This window comes from Otolemur garnettii, unplaced genomic scaffold (assembly GCF_000181295.1).
Source record: "Otolemur garnettii isolate 467f Iridium unplaced genomic scaffold, OtoGar3 scaffold00120, whole genome shotgun sequence".
Lineage (NCBI taxonomy): Eukaryota > Metazoa > Chordata > Mammalia > Primates > Galagidae > Otolemur > Otolemur garnettii.
Genome location: NW_003852515.1, coordinates 928,258 through 943,197, shown reverse-complemented (window position 1 = coordinate 943,197; position 14,940 = coordinate 928,258). Strand labels below are relative to the sequence as shown.

General features: G+C 39.0%; 1 protein-coding gene across 2 annotated transcripts in view; it reads left to right on the top strand.

Annotated features, from left to right (window-relative positions):
• The window catches only part of RXFP2 (relaxin/insulin like family peptide receptor 2), a 58,106-nt gene that overhangs the window by 19,421 nt on the left and 23,745 nt on the right, over nt 1–14,940 (top strand). For both annotated transcript variants that reach the window (XM_012810006.1, XM_003797633.2), the window contains exons 3-7: nt 1,403–1,480; nt 4,377–4,482; nt 5,300–5,371; nt 14,062–14,133; nt 14,720–14,791. In XM_012810006.1, the coding sequence (XP_012665460.1) occupies nt 1,403–1,480; nt 4,377–4,482; nt 5,300–5,371; nt 14,062–14,133; nt 14,720–14,791 (400 nt within the window). The remainder of the gene's footprint in view (nt 1–1,402; nt 1,481–4,376; nt 4,483–5,299; nt 5,372–14,061; nt 14,134–14,719; nt 14,792–14,940) is intronic.

The following is a 14,940-nucleotide window of genomic DNA, read 5'->3' as shown; positions in this document are numbered from 1 at the left end:
GGAACAGAATTTCAAGCAAAGAACACAGCAAGTGCAAAGGCCCTGAGGCTGAATGAAACACATGATTCAGAACCCAGACCTGAATCTGAAGGAATTCCCTGGGTCATCTGCCAGGCAGAGGGACCTCTCTTTGGTACTGCCTGGCTATGCATCAAAGTGAACATAGTGAGGCAGCAAACTTCAGCAATACCAAGCATCTCTCTCTCTAGAATCTGCTGTCCTGCCCCCCAGGTCTGAGGCACGCTTCTTTCTGATGGAAACAGCCTTTGCCCACACGTCCCCTAGATCACTCCTACTCATCCTTCAGAACACAATTCAAGTATCACCTCCTGCAGGAGGGCTTCCCTGGCCACCCTGAGCCTGTATCAATCACTGGTCTAGAACGGGTGCAGTTTCTGTGTGCTGCCACAGCGCCCAGGGTGCATCTCTGCACAGCTGCACTAGTACACTGCCTATCCTTTCCCTGTACCTGTCTTCCGAGGCAGGAAATCCATGAGAAGAGGCCTGCCTCTTATTTGTTTTATTGCCACCAGAGCCCGGAACAGTATAATACACACAAGGCACTGAATCCGTGCTTAGTGTAGGGGGTGGCTCTCTGGATCCCAGTGGCCAAGTTACTTAAATTTATGGGGCTTTGTCTTTGCTGCATGAGAATCAGAGACAATGAATGTTTATGTACCTCATGAGGATGTTCTGAACCCAAATCAAATAATGCATATGAGGGGGATCACAGTAAAATCATTAAGGGTATTAATAAGAAATAGATATCAGTTAAAGATGTCAGGAATCAAAGATGCCTGTGAGCCATCATTTAAATTTACTTATCTATTCAGGTGAACTTCAGTATCATGTTATAATGCATATTTTGTAATTTAATAGTATGTGCTAAAGTGACACTACTTCAAAATTAGGCTTCCTTTTTAAAAAATACAATTTATTACAAAACAGATAAGAAAATTTGGCAAATAAATCATATTCACATGTGTCAAATTGATGCTAACATATGACAGATTGAGGAAATGTTTTTTTTCTCAATAAGAATCAAAAGCATTTATTAAAAAGAACTTTATTTTTTGCTTCATTAAAAAATATCAGGTAACATAACTTTTATCAGAACTCAATATAGCTATTCAAGTATGTATCAACATGTATTTATGTAGGGGTATGCACAGACAAAAATAAAATTTGGATTTTATGTATTTTCTTCTGAGGTCTTTAAAATTAAAGTCAAACATTTAAACTGTCCGTATTAGAAATAGCTAATTTTTTAAGACATTTAAACTAAGTTTTATTTAGTTAACCATTAAACTAATTTTTAATTTGCTTTTATTATCAAATTTTATTTTGTAATATGGTATTTGCACTCTAGAATGACTGACACATGTCAATCATCACTTCGCAGGTGACACTAGTGGATGGGCGACCATATTTGGCACAGTCCATGGAAAGGGTAACAATGTGGCATTAACACAGGAATGCTGTAAGTGAAATTGGCTCAAGGACCAGTGTCAGCTTTGCAAAAACATGACTGGTAGTGCATGGATTTATATGGGTAGTGTGATAAATTCCCTTCGGAATTTCAAGATCGGTTTAAAGCATTTTCTCTAGCTAACCAGTGTGCTGTCAGCCTGTGGGACTGACAAGAGAGAAAGAAGAAAACAACCATCTCCATTCATGCTATTGTTATATTTTAGTCTATGATTGCAAGAATATAAATACTGAATAATTGTGACAAATGGTAAAGGTTTTATTACCTTTAATTACTTCTTCCAAGAAAGATACTGGGCCCCACTACTTTCCAGCCCTTGTCAGGCACCGAGAGCACGATGATGACTCAGACAAGGCTTCAACCCACAAACACCTCACACCATTAGGATAGACAGGTCCCTGTTTACAGGAGCAGAGAGATGCAACATGAGTGCTCAGAGGAGGACTGATGTGTGTGCGGGGAATGCAGAAGCCCTGGGAGAGAGGATAGCTTCCCAGAGAGAATGGCATTTGAGGTGGACTCTGAAGTCTGTGGATGGAGGGAGGGAAAGAAGGGTGACAGGACAGGCAGGGAGCAGGTCTGCAAAGCGCTGGTGTAGGACGGTGCAGAGCAGGCTGTGCAGTGCCTCTCACAGCGTCTCCATGTGCAGGGGCAAGGGGCAGAGCCGAAGGAGAGGGCTGGGGCCAGCCCAGGAAGGGTTTGGGGTACACACTTTGGAGGGTAACCTCTATCCTGTAGATAGAATTGTGTTCATGTGTGTGTGTGTGTTGTACAGAGAGAGAGAATTATGTAGGTGAATGTGCAATTATATACATATGTTAACATGTATATATAAATGTGCATATGTTAATTTAATGTATGTAATATTATATTAAAACCACACTGACAGTATTGCATGCACTTCATAATACCAGTTTATAATTACCACTTATCATCTAGTTTGTTATATAAAAGTATGTTATGTAATTAGAAATTAAAAAGGATGATTAAACATCAACATCACCAGAAGTTTCTTCCTGAGCTATGGTGAGTCGTCTTGCACATATCCCAGAGGTCACTGCCCGCTACACCAGGTGCAATCACCAAAGGTGTGGACCTCTATGCTTGCTTGGTTTGGTTTGGATTTTTATTTCACTTTGTTGAAGGAAAGCACATGATTAGAGATGTGTATGAGGAAGGTGCTTCCATCAGTACTGAAAAGAATGCATTAGAGCAGCAGGTCTCAGCAAAGACAACCCTGACCCCCAAGACCACTTGCCTGTGCCTGAAGACATTTTTGGTTGCCCAGGTGGAGGGGGTCAGGTTGCTGCTGGCATCTAGAGAGCAGAGGGTGGGGATGCTGCAAACATGCTGTATGTCCAGGATAGCCCCCCACAACAGAGAACAATCAGCCCAAATGACCCATCATGCTCAGATGGAGGAGGAAGAATGACAGAAGAGATAACTGATTGCTATGTTTCTGCGATGCCCAGAAAATGCCACTGGGAAGAGAGATGCAGAGAGAGATACAGGAGGCATTTCAGAAGAATCCACAGAACTTGAGGGTGTGATTCACTTGGGGGTGAGGGTGGGTGAATAGTTATGCCCATGTTTCTGTTTCTGGTTTCAGCAACACACCCAGCTTGCCTATGTGAAATTATTTCATTGGTAAGTAAGTTTCCAACAACAGGCTCTTAATCTAACAATATAACTATAATTTCGATGGTGGTTATGTCAATGAACATCAAAGTGAGCATACTAAAGTTATCTTTAGGGAGATCACTAATTAACAAATACATACAGACAACATGAAATACACTCCAAAACTTTATGTAGTAAAAGCATCTTTTGCAGTAAGTTGGTACTCAGTAAATGTGTGTTGGCTTTACTATTAAAATTCACTGAATTTCATTTTTAAAATAACATCTGAATAAATGTCATATGAAAGAAGTAGGGCAAGTGCAAAGAACTTACAATTATGTTAAAATAAAAAATATGAATTTGAAAACAAGTCTCCATTTCTCAGCTCCACCAGAACAAATATCCCTTGGATCATGGATCGGTGGAAGTCACACTCGAGAAATATCTGTGCGTGCTGTTCCCCTTCTCTCCTCTTTACACACACACTCACACACACAGTGATTGGCCTGGGGTCAATTTGGCCTGATTTCTCCATAGATTTCTCATTCTTTTATATGCAATTATCTTAATTATGTAAGTTCCTTCAGAGAGATTTCTGAAGCCTTTTTCTCTCTTCTAAATGCTTCATATGGATAGATCTTTGGTTTTCTCAGCTTTATAACTTTCCTACAACTTTGGCCTTTCAACTTCACAGTAATGGAAAACAGAACCAAAATGAGAGGCCATGTGCCTGCGTGGGTTTTAATAAGGTGCGATATCAGCTGGGCAGAACCTGCCTTTCAGTGTTCTCACGGAGCTCAGAGAGGTCTGACAGGGAACACTGAATCTGATTTGAATCAACAAGCATTTATTGAGCAACTACTTTGTGCCATGGAATTGAATTGAATTGAACTGAATTTAGTTGACTGGGTCATGTCCATCAAGATTACTTAATCACCTTATGTTTTTCACTGAGGAGAACTAATTTTACTTCACTGTATGATTTTATGCTATTTCACATCTCTGTCATTTCTTTCTAATCCCCTGTTAAATGCCTCTAAGATGACTACCAGAAACTAGAACTGAGAATAACACCACATTAGTCTATATTTGATCACAAGAGAATTTTTACTTGTCTTTCAAATGGGCTTCAGAAATATCTTTAACAGATGTAAAGTTTATACATACATTATTCAATGAAAAGAGAGCAATGTCAGTTATTTCAGAGAAAGTCATAATTTTAAAACTGTGTTTTTTAAACAAAATCTTATTCTTTTTGTCCCCCTAGTTCTAAAGCAGTACCCCCAACACTGTGACTGCACAGATACTGAATTGGAATGTGTGAACGCTGGCTTGAAGTCTGTGCCCATGACGTCCAGCAATGTGACATTACTGTGAGTTGAACCATTCTTGATAGTATGTGTCCCTAAAGTCACATGAAATCCTGATAGTGTTGCTTGTATATTAACAAAATAATAGAAATTCTTTTCTTTGTAACAGAATTCTGCATGCTTCCTATCCAGTGTGTGGGGGGTGGGAGGGAGGGAGTGGGTATGTTTTAAATGCTCCATGTTACATTAGCTCAGTGAAACAGTGACCAGTTAGCTCACCATTCTGTGGTCTAAAGGTTTTATTTTCAGTTACTTTCTGGTTTGTGTATTGTCACTAATGTGCCTGTGCTGAAATGTTAAAACAAAAAAAGAACACCTGGCTTATTCTACCTCATTTTTTATGTGAGTAATTTACCCAAGACTATAAAGGTATAAAAGATCCATGAGGCTAACAGGGCCATAGCAAGCAAACTTTTCGATATTTTGCATAAAATTTTTATTAACAAGAGCCTCGAGCATTTGCCATCATGTCATTATTTGAACATGAATGAGCTGGTTAGGATCTTTGGCTGCTTTTTGCTTTCATTTGTTGTGTTTTGTTCATTTACCCAGAGAGTAAAAGAAAAGGTTAAATCACCATAGACATTCTTGTCTCTTATACTAATTGACTACACTTGTCAAATACTTGCAAACGGCTTTAATTTTGCTTTATGAATTTTTCATTCTCTCGTGAAAAGTTTTTAGTTATTGCCGTGTTCAAGTGTGTGTTAACTACCATGGAACATCATCAAATATTCTCTTCCCAAGCGTGTAGCTTCTAGAGAAGAGTTTGGTTGCCCATAAAAATCCATAATGAAGTTCACTTTACATGTTATTTTAGGTCTCTTAAGAAAAACAAAATCCACAGTCTTCCAGATAAAGTTTTCATCAAATACTCAAAACTTAAAAAGATGTAAGTAGCCGTTAATGGCGTATTATTTATGGGGAAATCTTTCACAATGTTTGGCTTAAGACTGTTTTGATCTAATTATAAAATGAAATATCAAATTTGTTATCTTTATCATTACATTTATGTTTCTAAATGTAATTAATATTAGAAAATAAAGCATTTAAAAGTACATTAACTTTTCACCTCATAATTTAAACTAGCTGGACTGATTTTTGTTTAAACCTTTTCAGAGTGTTAACTTGGAGTTGAGATAAAAACATCTCAGCGGGAAAATACACAGTTCTGTGCTTTTCCTCGAGATTATTTGGAAATGACTCAGAAGCACAAGATGAACTTTTTAACTTGGAAAAGGAGTGATACCATAAGCAGAACAATCAGATCCTTTAAAACACATAATGATAGGAGAAAGACCATCTCCCAAGGTATTAAGACTAAAAACACGGTAGCAATCAGTGATTTTAGCATACTTGAAGAAAGAAAATGTCAGTACATAAGGCCTGGGCAACAGATAAGAAATAGAGTTCAGGAGAAAGAAAGGGTCAGTATGCTTCCAGCATTATCCGACAGAAAGCCAGAATCTGGGAAATATATCTCCCTAGAGATGATCTCTGTTGGAGGCCAGGAAAGGATCAACTACCTCGGCAACATTTTCAAACTTTCTTCTAGTCCTATCCATATGCCTTTGCTTTGATTCCCTACTCGCCAACTTATGATAATAAATCTAACTTAACAACTTCTTCATACCAAAACATTTGAAAACTTGCATTGAATAGGGAACAGGAGGGTTCTTACCAGTGGAACAGAATAGCTCCTATTCAGACTAATAAATTGAGAATAGTCAGATTTATACATCAACCTTCTGTAAGTTGAGTTAATGTCCGCCAGTCCCTCTGGGCCCAGTCACTCTGGGGCACTGGAGAGGCTATACCAGTTAAGACAATTGTTAGATAACAAAACCAGCAAGATAATGCTGTAAAGCCCCTTAGCAGTACCACCAACTCAGTGGTTTTTTTTTTTCTTTTTTAAATTAAATCATAGCTGTGTGCATTAATGCAATCATGGGGTACAGTGTGGTGTTTTCATATACAACTTGAAATATTTTTATCTTATTGTTTTATCCTTCAACATCCAGCATAGAAGAGAACGTTTCTAGAAATGAAAAATTAGTAAAAAATCCAGGGATAAAAAGGATCTGAATTTTTACTAATACCAGACAAACACATTTGGTGTGAAATACTATCACGGTTTCTAAGTTCATGAATTTATGTACAGATTCCCTCAAACATGACAGGAAGTCACGGAGGAAAGCCCTCTGAATAGGATCCTGTGTGAATACAGATTTGATTATCACCTCTATAAATCCTGGCTGCAGTCAGGCCCACCACTCCAGCCTAGAGAATGTGGTCATCGCATCACTGTCACATTGGAGTGGCTGGCTGCCCATTGACTCCTCTAGAGAGAAAACCCTGACTACATTGCTTCTAGTCTTCCTGGAAATGCTTCAAATCACAACATGCTCATTCTGTGAATCAATATTGTCCTTGGCAGAGCCCGAATAATGCTCACGGGAGGAAAAGTAAAATAGCACTAGCAGAAAGAAAGGGAAAAGATTCTTGTTTTAGAGTAACAATTTAAATTCTTTATCCAAAGTCATAGAAGTCTAAGAATTTTTAATTAGATCTTATTATATCCAAGGGAACTAAAGTCTGTGGTGGTTATCACAGATTTACAACTAGTTAGTGGAAGGGCCGGATTTAGAACCCAAGTCTTCTGGTGTCTAAGGTCATGTTTGCTTAACCATAATGAGAAACTCAGACATGGCAATAAATTGTTCTAGCATTTAACTGCTATAAACACATACCATCCTGCCTCATGTACAATTCCCTTTAATAGCCTTTGGCCCCTGATTTGGGAAAAGCCAACTTTGGGAGAGCAGAAGGGTTACTAAAAAGACCAAGCAGGAGAGATTTAGATTTCTCAGGCCAAGTTCTTTCCTGTTCTACCGATCTACAGCTTTGTTCTATACCAATACTCCCTTGTCACGGCACCTGCTAACCCACTGTAGGGAAGAATATGGAAGCACTTTGCTAACTCAGGTCCCAAATTTTCCTAAAGAAAAGAGATGGAGAATAAACTTTATGGTCAAGATTAGCCAGAACTCCAAATAAATGTTTAATTCTACTCGGAGAAAATTTAGGCACCACATTATAACCTGAATATCACCCAGGGGGAGTTCTCCCCATGTAAGCTGCTGTTTGGTGCAGCAGAGAAGAGGTTATAACACAGAGAAGAGGTTATGAAATTCACATTAATAAACATTCACTAAGTGTCTGTTATATGGAAGAATAGCAACAGAGGATAAAACACAAGCCTTATATTCATAGATATGTGTTTAAAGTTCACAAGGAATTCTAATACTTGGAATTTTCACTTGGACTTTGATCCTAAAAGTCTGTGAGGTGGGACCTGGCTCCATGGTTCATGTCTATAATCCTAGCACTCTGGGAGGCCAAGGCGGGTGGATTGCTTGAGCTGAAAGGTTTAAGACCAGCCTGAGCAAAAAGTAAGACTCCATCTCTACTAAAAACAGAAAAACTGAGGCAAGAGTATCACTTGAGCCCAAGAGTTGAAGTTTGCTGTGAACTATGATGCCACAACACTCTACTTAGGGTGACAGTATGAGAATTTGTCTCAAAAAAAAAAAAAAAAAAAGGTGGGACAGACACCATTAGCTCCCTTTCAAGAAGGTTGAAACCCAGCTCGGTGTCCTTACTTCACTGGTTAGGGCACTGGCCACATACTCCAGGGCTGGTGGGTTCAAAACTCGCCCAGGCCTGCTAAGAGAATAATGACAACTACAACAAAAAATAGATGGGCATTGTGGCGGGCACCTGTTGTTCCAGCTACTTGGGAGACTGAGACAAGAGAATTGCTTAAGCCCAAGAGTTTGAGATTGCTCTGAGCTGTAGCGCCATGGCACTCTATCAAGGGTGACACAGTGAGACTCTGTCTCAAAATAAAATAAAATAAAATAAAATAAAATAAAATAAAGAATGAGGAAACCTACTGTTAGGGAAGAGAGGGCCCAGTCACTCTGAGGCACTGAGGAGGCTACATCAGTCTAACTGGCTGTTTGCCTAAAGTTAGCCAGCTGACAAGTGCCCCAGCATGGCTTCAAACCCAAATCTTCTGACTGTGCTCCCTTGGAAGCTTCTCCACATGGTTCAGTCTCAGAATATTGTTACTATCAATGAAATCACCCAGTAATTACACTTTCACTTGAAAATAACTCAAGTTCTTTACAAGCACTGCTCAAATATCTTAACACAGCTCATAAGCTCAGCAATCCTTACTTAAATCTCTTTTCCTCCCCATGCCCTTTATTCACACTTCTCAGATCCTCCTGCCGCTCTTCCCAAACTCCCAGAAAAATCTTCCCTGGCCCCACTTCTTGTCGTTCCTGACCATCTAATCTCACCTTTTGCTTCCCATTTATGCATACAACAGCTCAAATAATCAACAGGGCAAAAACCAAACCTAACACAGAACGTGTTAGGGAAAGGAGAAACCAGATGGCATCAGCTAGAATTCTTCATAGCAGATAGCAGGAGGGCAGAAGCTGGTAAAACCCACATGTTCATTTATTCTTTCAACAAATGTTTACAGGTAACCACACAATGCCAGGCATCAAGGTTATGACAGTAAACAACACATATGAAAAGCTCTCTCCTTGTGGAGCTTAATCCCCAATGGAGAAAGACAGTCAAAAGAATTTAAAATAAAATCTCATGTGTTAGATGGCAATGAGGGTTATGGAGAAGAAGAATTCAGAAAAGGGTTTGGAAGGTGCTGGGGAAATGGAATTTCAAGCAATATGCTGATAAATGTTCCAGTATTACTACTGCTCAAAGTATCTCTAAAGCTATACATCATAGAATTTACCTCATGAGATGAATCAGAACACATCTAATCTATCTTCTGTGTACGTCTACAGATATGTAATAAAGTTAGATGTCACTACCTGCCACTTTACCACAAATCTCTTCTTCGAGAACTGTGGTCCTTTAAATTCTTCCCTAGAGGACATGGTTTGACATTCTGGTCACACTAATATTCTGGCATATGTTAAGTCTGCCTTCAGTTGCATTATCTAGAATAAAAATAATCATATCACTGTGACACGAGTGGGGCAACCAGGTAGAATGAGCATCCTTTTTCTTCCGAACTGCAAGTGTCTGAAGGTTATGTTGTGCTTTTGATGAGCGCTTCATACTTTAAGTCTTAATGCTCTTGCTCTGAAAATTCCTAACCCTGTGCCCTGTGTGTTACCCACTTAGTGATGTGTGTTCAGTCCCAGTCTAGTGCACTTAGCCCTTGAGAGGTACTTGTGGGTCCTTAAACGTTTTCCTAGTCAGTTTCATCCTGTTAGATTCAGCTTTGCTTATCAGAACGTGAAGATCTTTTTGTAGCCTCTTTTCACTATTCCTTGGAGATTTCTGTCATTTGCAAATAGGAGGAATCATCTCTACCCAGGCATGGAGTAAAGTACAAAAGAGGACAGCACCAAATTGTCTTTCCACATTCTTTCATTATCGTCTTTCAGATGACAATGTGTATCATTTTTTTTTCTATTCGTAAAAAAAAAAAAAAAACAAAAACACACATAAAACCATTTGCTCGATGCCTGATAGACATGACAATACCTTTCACACAGCTTTGCTTGGCCTGTCTCTCAAAGAAGAAATGAAGCTAGCCTGGCTTGTCCCATTTTTTGAGAACTGTCCTTCACTTTCTCTTTGAAGTGTTCACACAGCAGCATCCTAAGAGCGTCCTGCTCTGTGACCTTCCCAAGGCCAGCATTGACCTCACTCAGCTATAGACTGCAAAATCTACTTTTTCACTATTTTGAAAACTCAAGCTATTAGCCAGCTCTAACTTTCTGGCTGCTCATCTTTTCTTCGGATTTCTCAACCATTTATCATGATTTGATATTCTCATTATTCTCAGTTTCTGGGAGAAATCGTCCATAAAGAGAGCTTTCATTGAACGCATTCTGTCATCTCAGGCCAGCCCTTTCTCTGTTGGCTTTTTTTCACTTCAGTCCTGAGACCATCTCTTTTACTAAGACAGGAAAACAAACTAGGAGTTTAAAAATAAGTTGTTTTCTTCTTTTATATAGGGTGGCCATGAACTTTATGGACACCTATATTAGCCCACAACATTATAAAGCAGGTCCCAAGAGGAAGCTGAGACTTCTCCTTAACATTTTCTTACTTCTATGATATAAGTAGAAATATGTTTTTATCGACTATAGCATTCTTTATTTTCTGAATTGACATAGATCACTAGTCAACTATTGACTTGACTTAGGTCAACTATAATTCTGTTTTCATGAAACTTTCACTTTCATCCTTAAATTTTGAAGGAAATACTCGCTGAACATCATACCCTCCTTCTAAGTTGGATATCTCCTGGAGTTCTCTCCTAGTTCATTGTAGCACATGCTATAGCATCTATAGTAAGGGCCCAGTGAGGATCAATGAGTACTTGTTAAATGAATGGGGCGTAGGACTGATATGTAGGACTACAGAGAAGCTGGGGAGCATCTCCAGTGGGGAGAAGAGAAATATGAGCAGAGACACTCAAAGTTTGTGGAGAAGGGAACAAGTGTGCAGTTTGCCTAAAGAAAAAAGATTCTCACAAGAGGTGATGGAGAATATGCTGGCAAGGCCCTTACATCATGATTGTGTGGACACTGAATGCCAGCTAAGGCATCTGGATTTTATTCTGTTTGAACAAAGACAATACACTCACAAATATGTGTTTTAGACATGGTGAGCTAATAAAGAGAATCTGTATCTTTCGATTGTATTGGGATATATCCCATGAAGTCACCCAGTTTGATGTCAAGTAAGTCTCTAGTCTGGAACTCTCTAAATAGTCACAGTGGAGTTGTTTAGGCATCCAGAAAAACAAATTCCTAAATCAAAATTAAATTTTAATTGTCAGATGAATAAGTGTTGCTCAATTGACCTGAATACTTTTACTATTGTTCAGTTTATCTATATCAATACTCTTTTAAAATGTCAGCCCTTTCTAAATTTGACGTGGGAGGCGGTAATTTCAGATGACCTTTCAGAGAAATAAATACAATTGATGGGATTGACTATAATACTTGATCACTGCTACCATGGAAACCAACAGCAGTCCTCCTGGTTGTAACATAAACCTTATATAAATCAGGAATTCCTTTCTATTCTGGGTTCTTGTTAAATGCGATCATTAGCAACAAAATGTGATTCAAGGTGTCTGCCTGGCTCTTGAATACAAAATGTCACATTTTAAAATAGCCCATAAAGATGCGTGTCATCAAAGCATTTGTTTGCTTTAGTTTCAGGTGCATAAATTCCTGGCATTTCTGCTCTAAAAGTCCTGACAGCTAAAACACCAGGAATTCATGAACTAGTAAGTTATTCTTAGAAAAGCCATTCAGCATAAACTATATTAAATGGGCTTCGTATCTCAGCTGTAAAAAGAGATTACCACTTGCCAAATTGTCATGTTTTCAAATTTCCCCTCACATTCTCCAAGCTATTATTCTGCAAAGAAAACAGCAAATACTAGAGGATGGAGTTTAAGTTCAGCCACTTAAGTTTAAAACGTGGGACTTAAAACTCAAGTTCTCTATGAGGTAGAAGCCAGCCAATTAAACAGAAGACTAGAAACTCTTTATTATTCAAGGAGTTTGAGTCTTAATTAATGTCAGTGAAGGTAAATAGATGATAAACGTCCAATGAGTTGTACAGATCGTTGGTTTTACTCTTTCTTTCCTTTGACTTACAATACAAAAGCACACGTCAAAGTCACAATTTGCACTGCAACTATCTCTTCCAGATGTGATGACGTGTAGGTAAAATGTGAATTGCTCTTTTGAATCAATCATCTTGAATAAAATAAAAATCAGACTAGTTAAGTAGTGAATTTTATATTTAAAAGGAATTTCAATACACCCACATTAGAGTGTTATGTTCTTGTTCTATTTTCATTTGCTGCTGTAATGTAATTCACTGTCTTAACTTTTATTACATCAGTCCAAGGGCTCTGAAAATGCGAACACAGGTATCAATCTACGTGGGTTCATCCTATTCATAGCAGAACCTTAAACCAAAATCAGAATTTGTGCTACACTGTGACACATCTTGCCACAGACATAGTACAGGGGTTGGGGGGTTAGAATGGCACAAGGTCACACTAGGTTTCAACTTTACTTTGCAGGATTGAGATGGCTGTTTTGTGTCTCACTACAGTGTAGGGCATGTGATGTGCAGTACCAACCCTTTCCACATGGTGGTACACGGAGAATATTTGTATAGAACTTGGGGTGAAACATTAGGTTTGCCAATGACCCGAAGACAATTGCTTTACCTGACTACCTTGATGTTTCAAGAAGATACTCCTGTAATGCTTCATGACCCCAAAAGGCAGAAGGGGGGAAGCTCTGTAAGGGAAAAATATGGTATGACAAAATTCAAAATTACTGTCAGCTGCAGAATGAGCACGTGTCCAACCAATAATTTTTCAATTAATACCCTGTTGTGGCTGGGTGTGGTGGCTCACATCTGGAATCCCAGCACTTCAGGAGGCTGAGGCAAGAGGACTGCGTGAAGTTAGGAGTTCTAGACGAGTGTAAGCAAAATAGTGAAACCCCATCTCTAACAAAGATTTCAAAAATTACCCAAGTGTGTTGGTGCATGCCTGTAGTTCCAACTACTTGGGAGATTGAAGCAGGGGGATCACTCAAGTCCAGGAGTTTGAAGTTCCAGTCAGCTATGATCACACTCTAGCCTGGGCTGCAGAGTATGACCCTGTTTCAAAATAAATAAATAAATAAATAAGTGCTGTGTAATATTTTAGGAATTAACTAAAATCAAAATTAGAAAACAGAAACCATTCCAAAGACAATGAGACTACATAGTAATGAGTTACTATCAGTGTAGATATTGCATGCCCTGACAGCCTTTAGAAAGTAGGCATTCAGGGCTAACCTCTTGTATAATGAAGCTAGGAAATGGAAATTATTTACTTCTATAGCCCTGTCAGAGCTATTATTGAATCAATACTATATTGTACGTTGCTGTGGAAGTTAATTGAATAATGCTCCTGTGAGTGGAATTTGCCCCACTCACCCCAGTTCAACTATTCATGGTCTTGGGAACCCTGAGCATGTCACCAATTCCCCAAGTGCTTCTCGCTTTGCATCTTGAAATAGAAAGGAATAAACCTTTCCCCCTCCTTTGTGGAAATAGAATTAAAAGACATGAAGAGTTAAAGATACAACTCTGAAAGAGAAAGAAAGCTCGTGGTGAGAGGCTGGCTGGTCTCACCTGGCCAGCAGCTCCTGCTGGTCAGAACAAGACGGCTGCCCTGGTTCCGGTTTGCAAAAGCAGAACTAGCTCCTCCCCCAAACACACCACAGGAGGATGCAGTGCACGGGGCCCATGAGGACGGCCTCCATTGCCTAGTTCATAGCCGTCTCCAACCGACTACATCTCTATCCTCCAGCATGAGAATAGTACCCTGTACTTTATAAGCCAATTTCACAATTGTCTTCAGGTTAGGAAAGTGGAGAGCACCTTCAACACCCGAGTAAAGTTCATAAACCATAATCACCTGACTCTTCTTATTCCTACCAGATTTCTTCAGCATAATTGCATTAGACACATATCCAGGGAAGCATTTTTTGGATTATATAATCTGCAAATATTGTGAGTAGCCTCTTTATCATTATCTCATGTGTATAATTTTAAGTTAAGACTAAAAGGGAAGAATGATACTTTTTCAAGGGCTGACTTAGTTACAGGGAAAAGGGAGGCATAGGTTATCAGAAGGTACCTAGACAGTTATGACACTGAAAGACTGATTAAAAGAGTCCTACTTTTGCAAGAAGACAATGGAAAGGCTCCCTTTAACCCTGTCTTCTCCAGCTTGGGTCACTGCTGCAATATACAGTCAATAAAATTAGCCTTTTGAGTCTACTCAGGATGTAACCAAAAAGGACAAAAGCAAAAATTACTCCACATAGTCAGTTGTTGTACTTTTATGCTCTGAGATATATGAAATGTAATTTCCCAGAACGTTATTTTTGGCCCTTCCCTTACCCTGGCCCTGCTGTTACACACACTGGACTGTGGCTATCTGTGCCTCCTGGCCACCCTTTGATTTCTGTGTTCATCCAGCAGAGTGCCTTCAGATGTCCATGCTTTATAATCATCATGTGGTTCATATTCTAATTATATATGATGAAAATGGAGCATTGAGCTTGCCTAATAGACTCACCCATGCTATTTGTAGATATCTCAACCACAACTGCATTACGACTCTCAGACCTGGAGTATTCAAAGATTTACATCAGCTAAGATGGCTGTAAGTATTCTGGTTTTTAATTCGCTCATAAAGGATCATAGTCTTAATGGTGTACGGCAATGCTCATATCGTTTTCTTTTATTGATGTGTCTTGTTTATTATACTCATTTTACGGATTGTCACGTACTCTGGAGGACTTTACCAAAGCA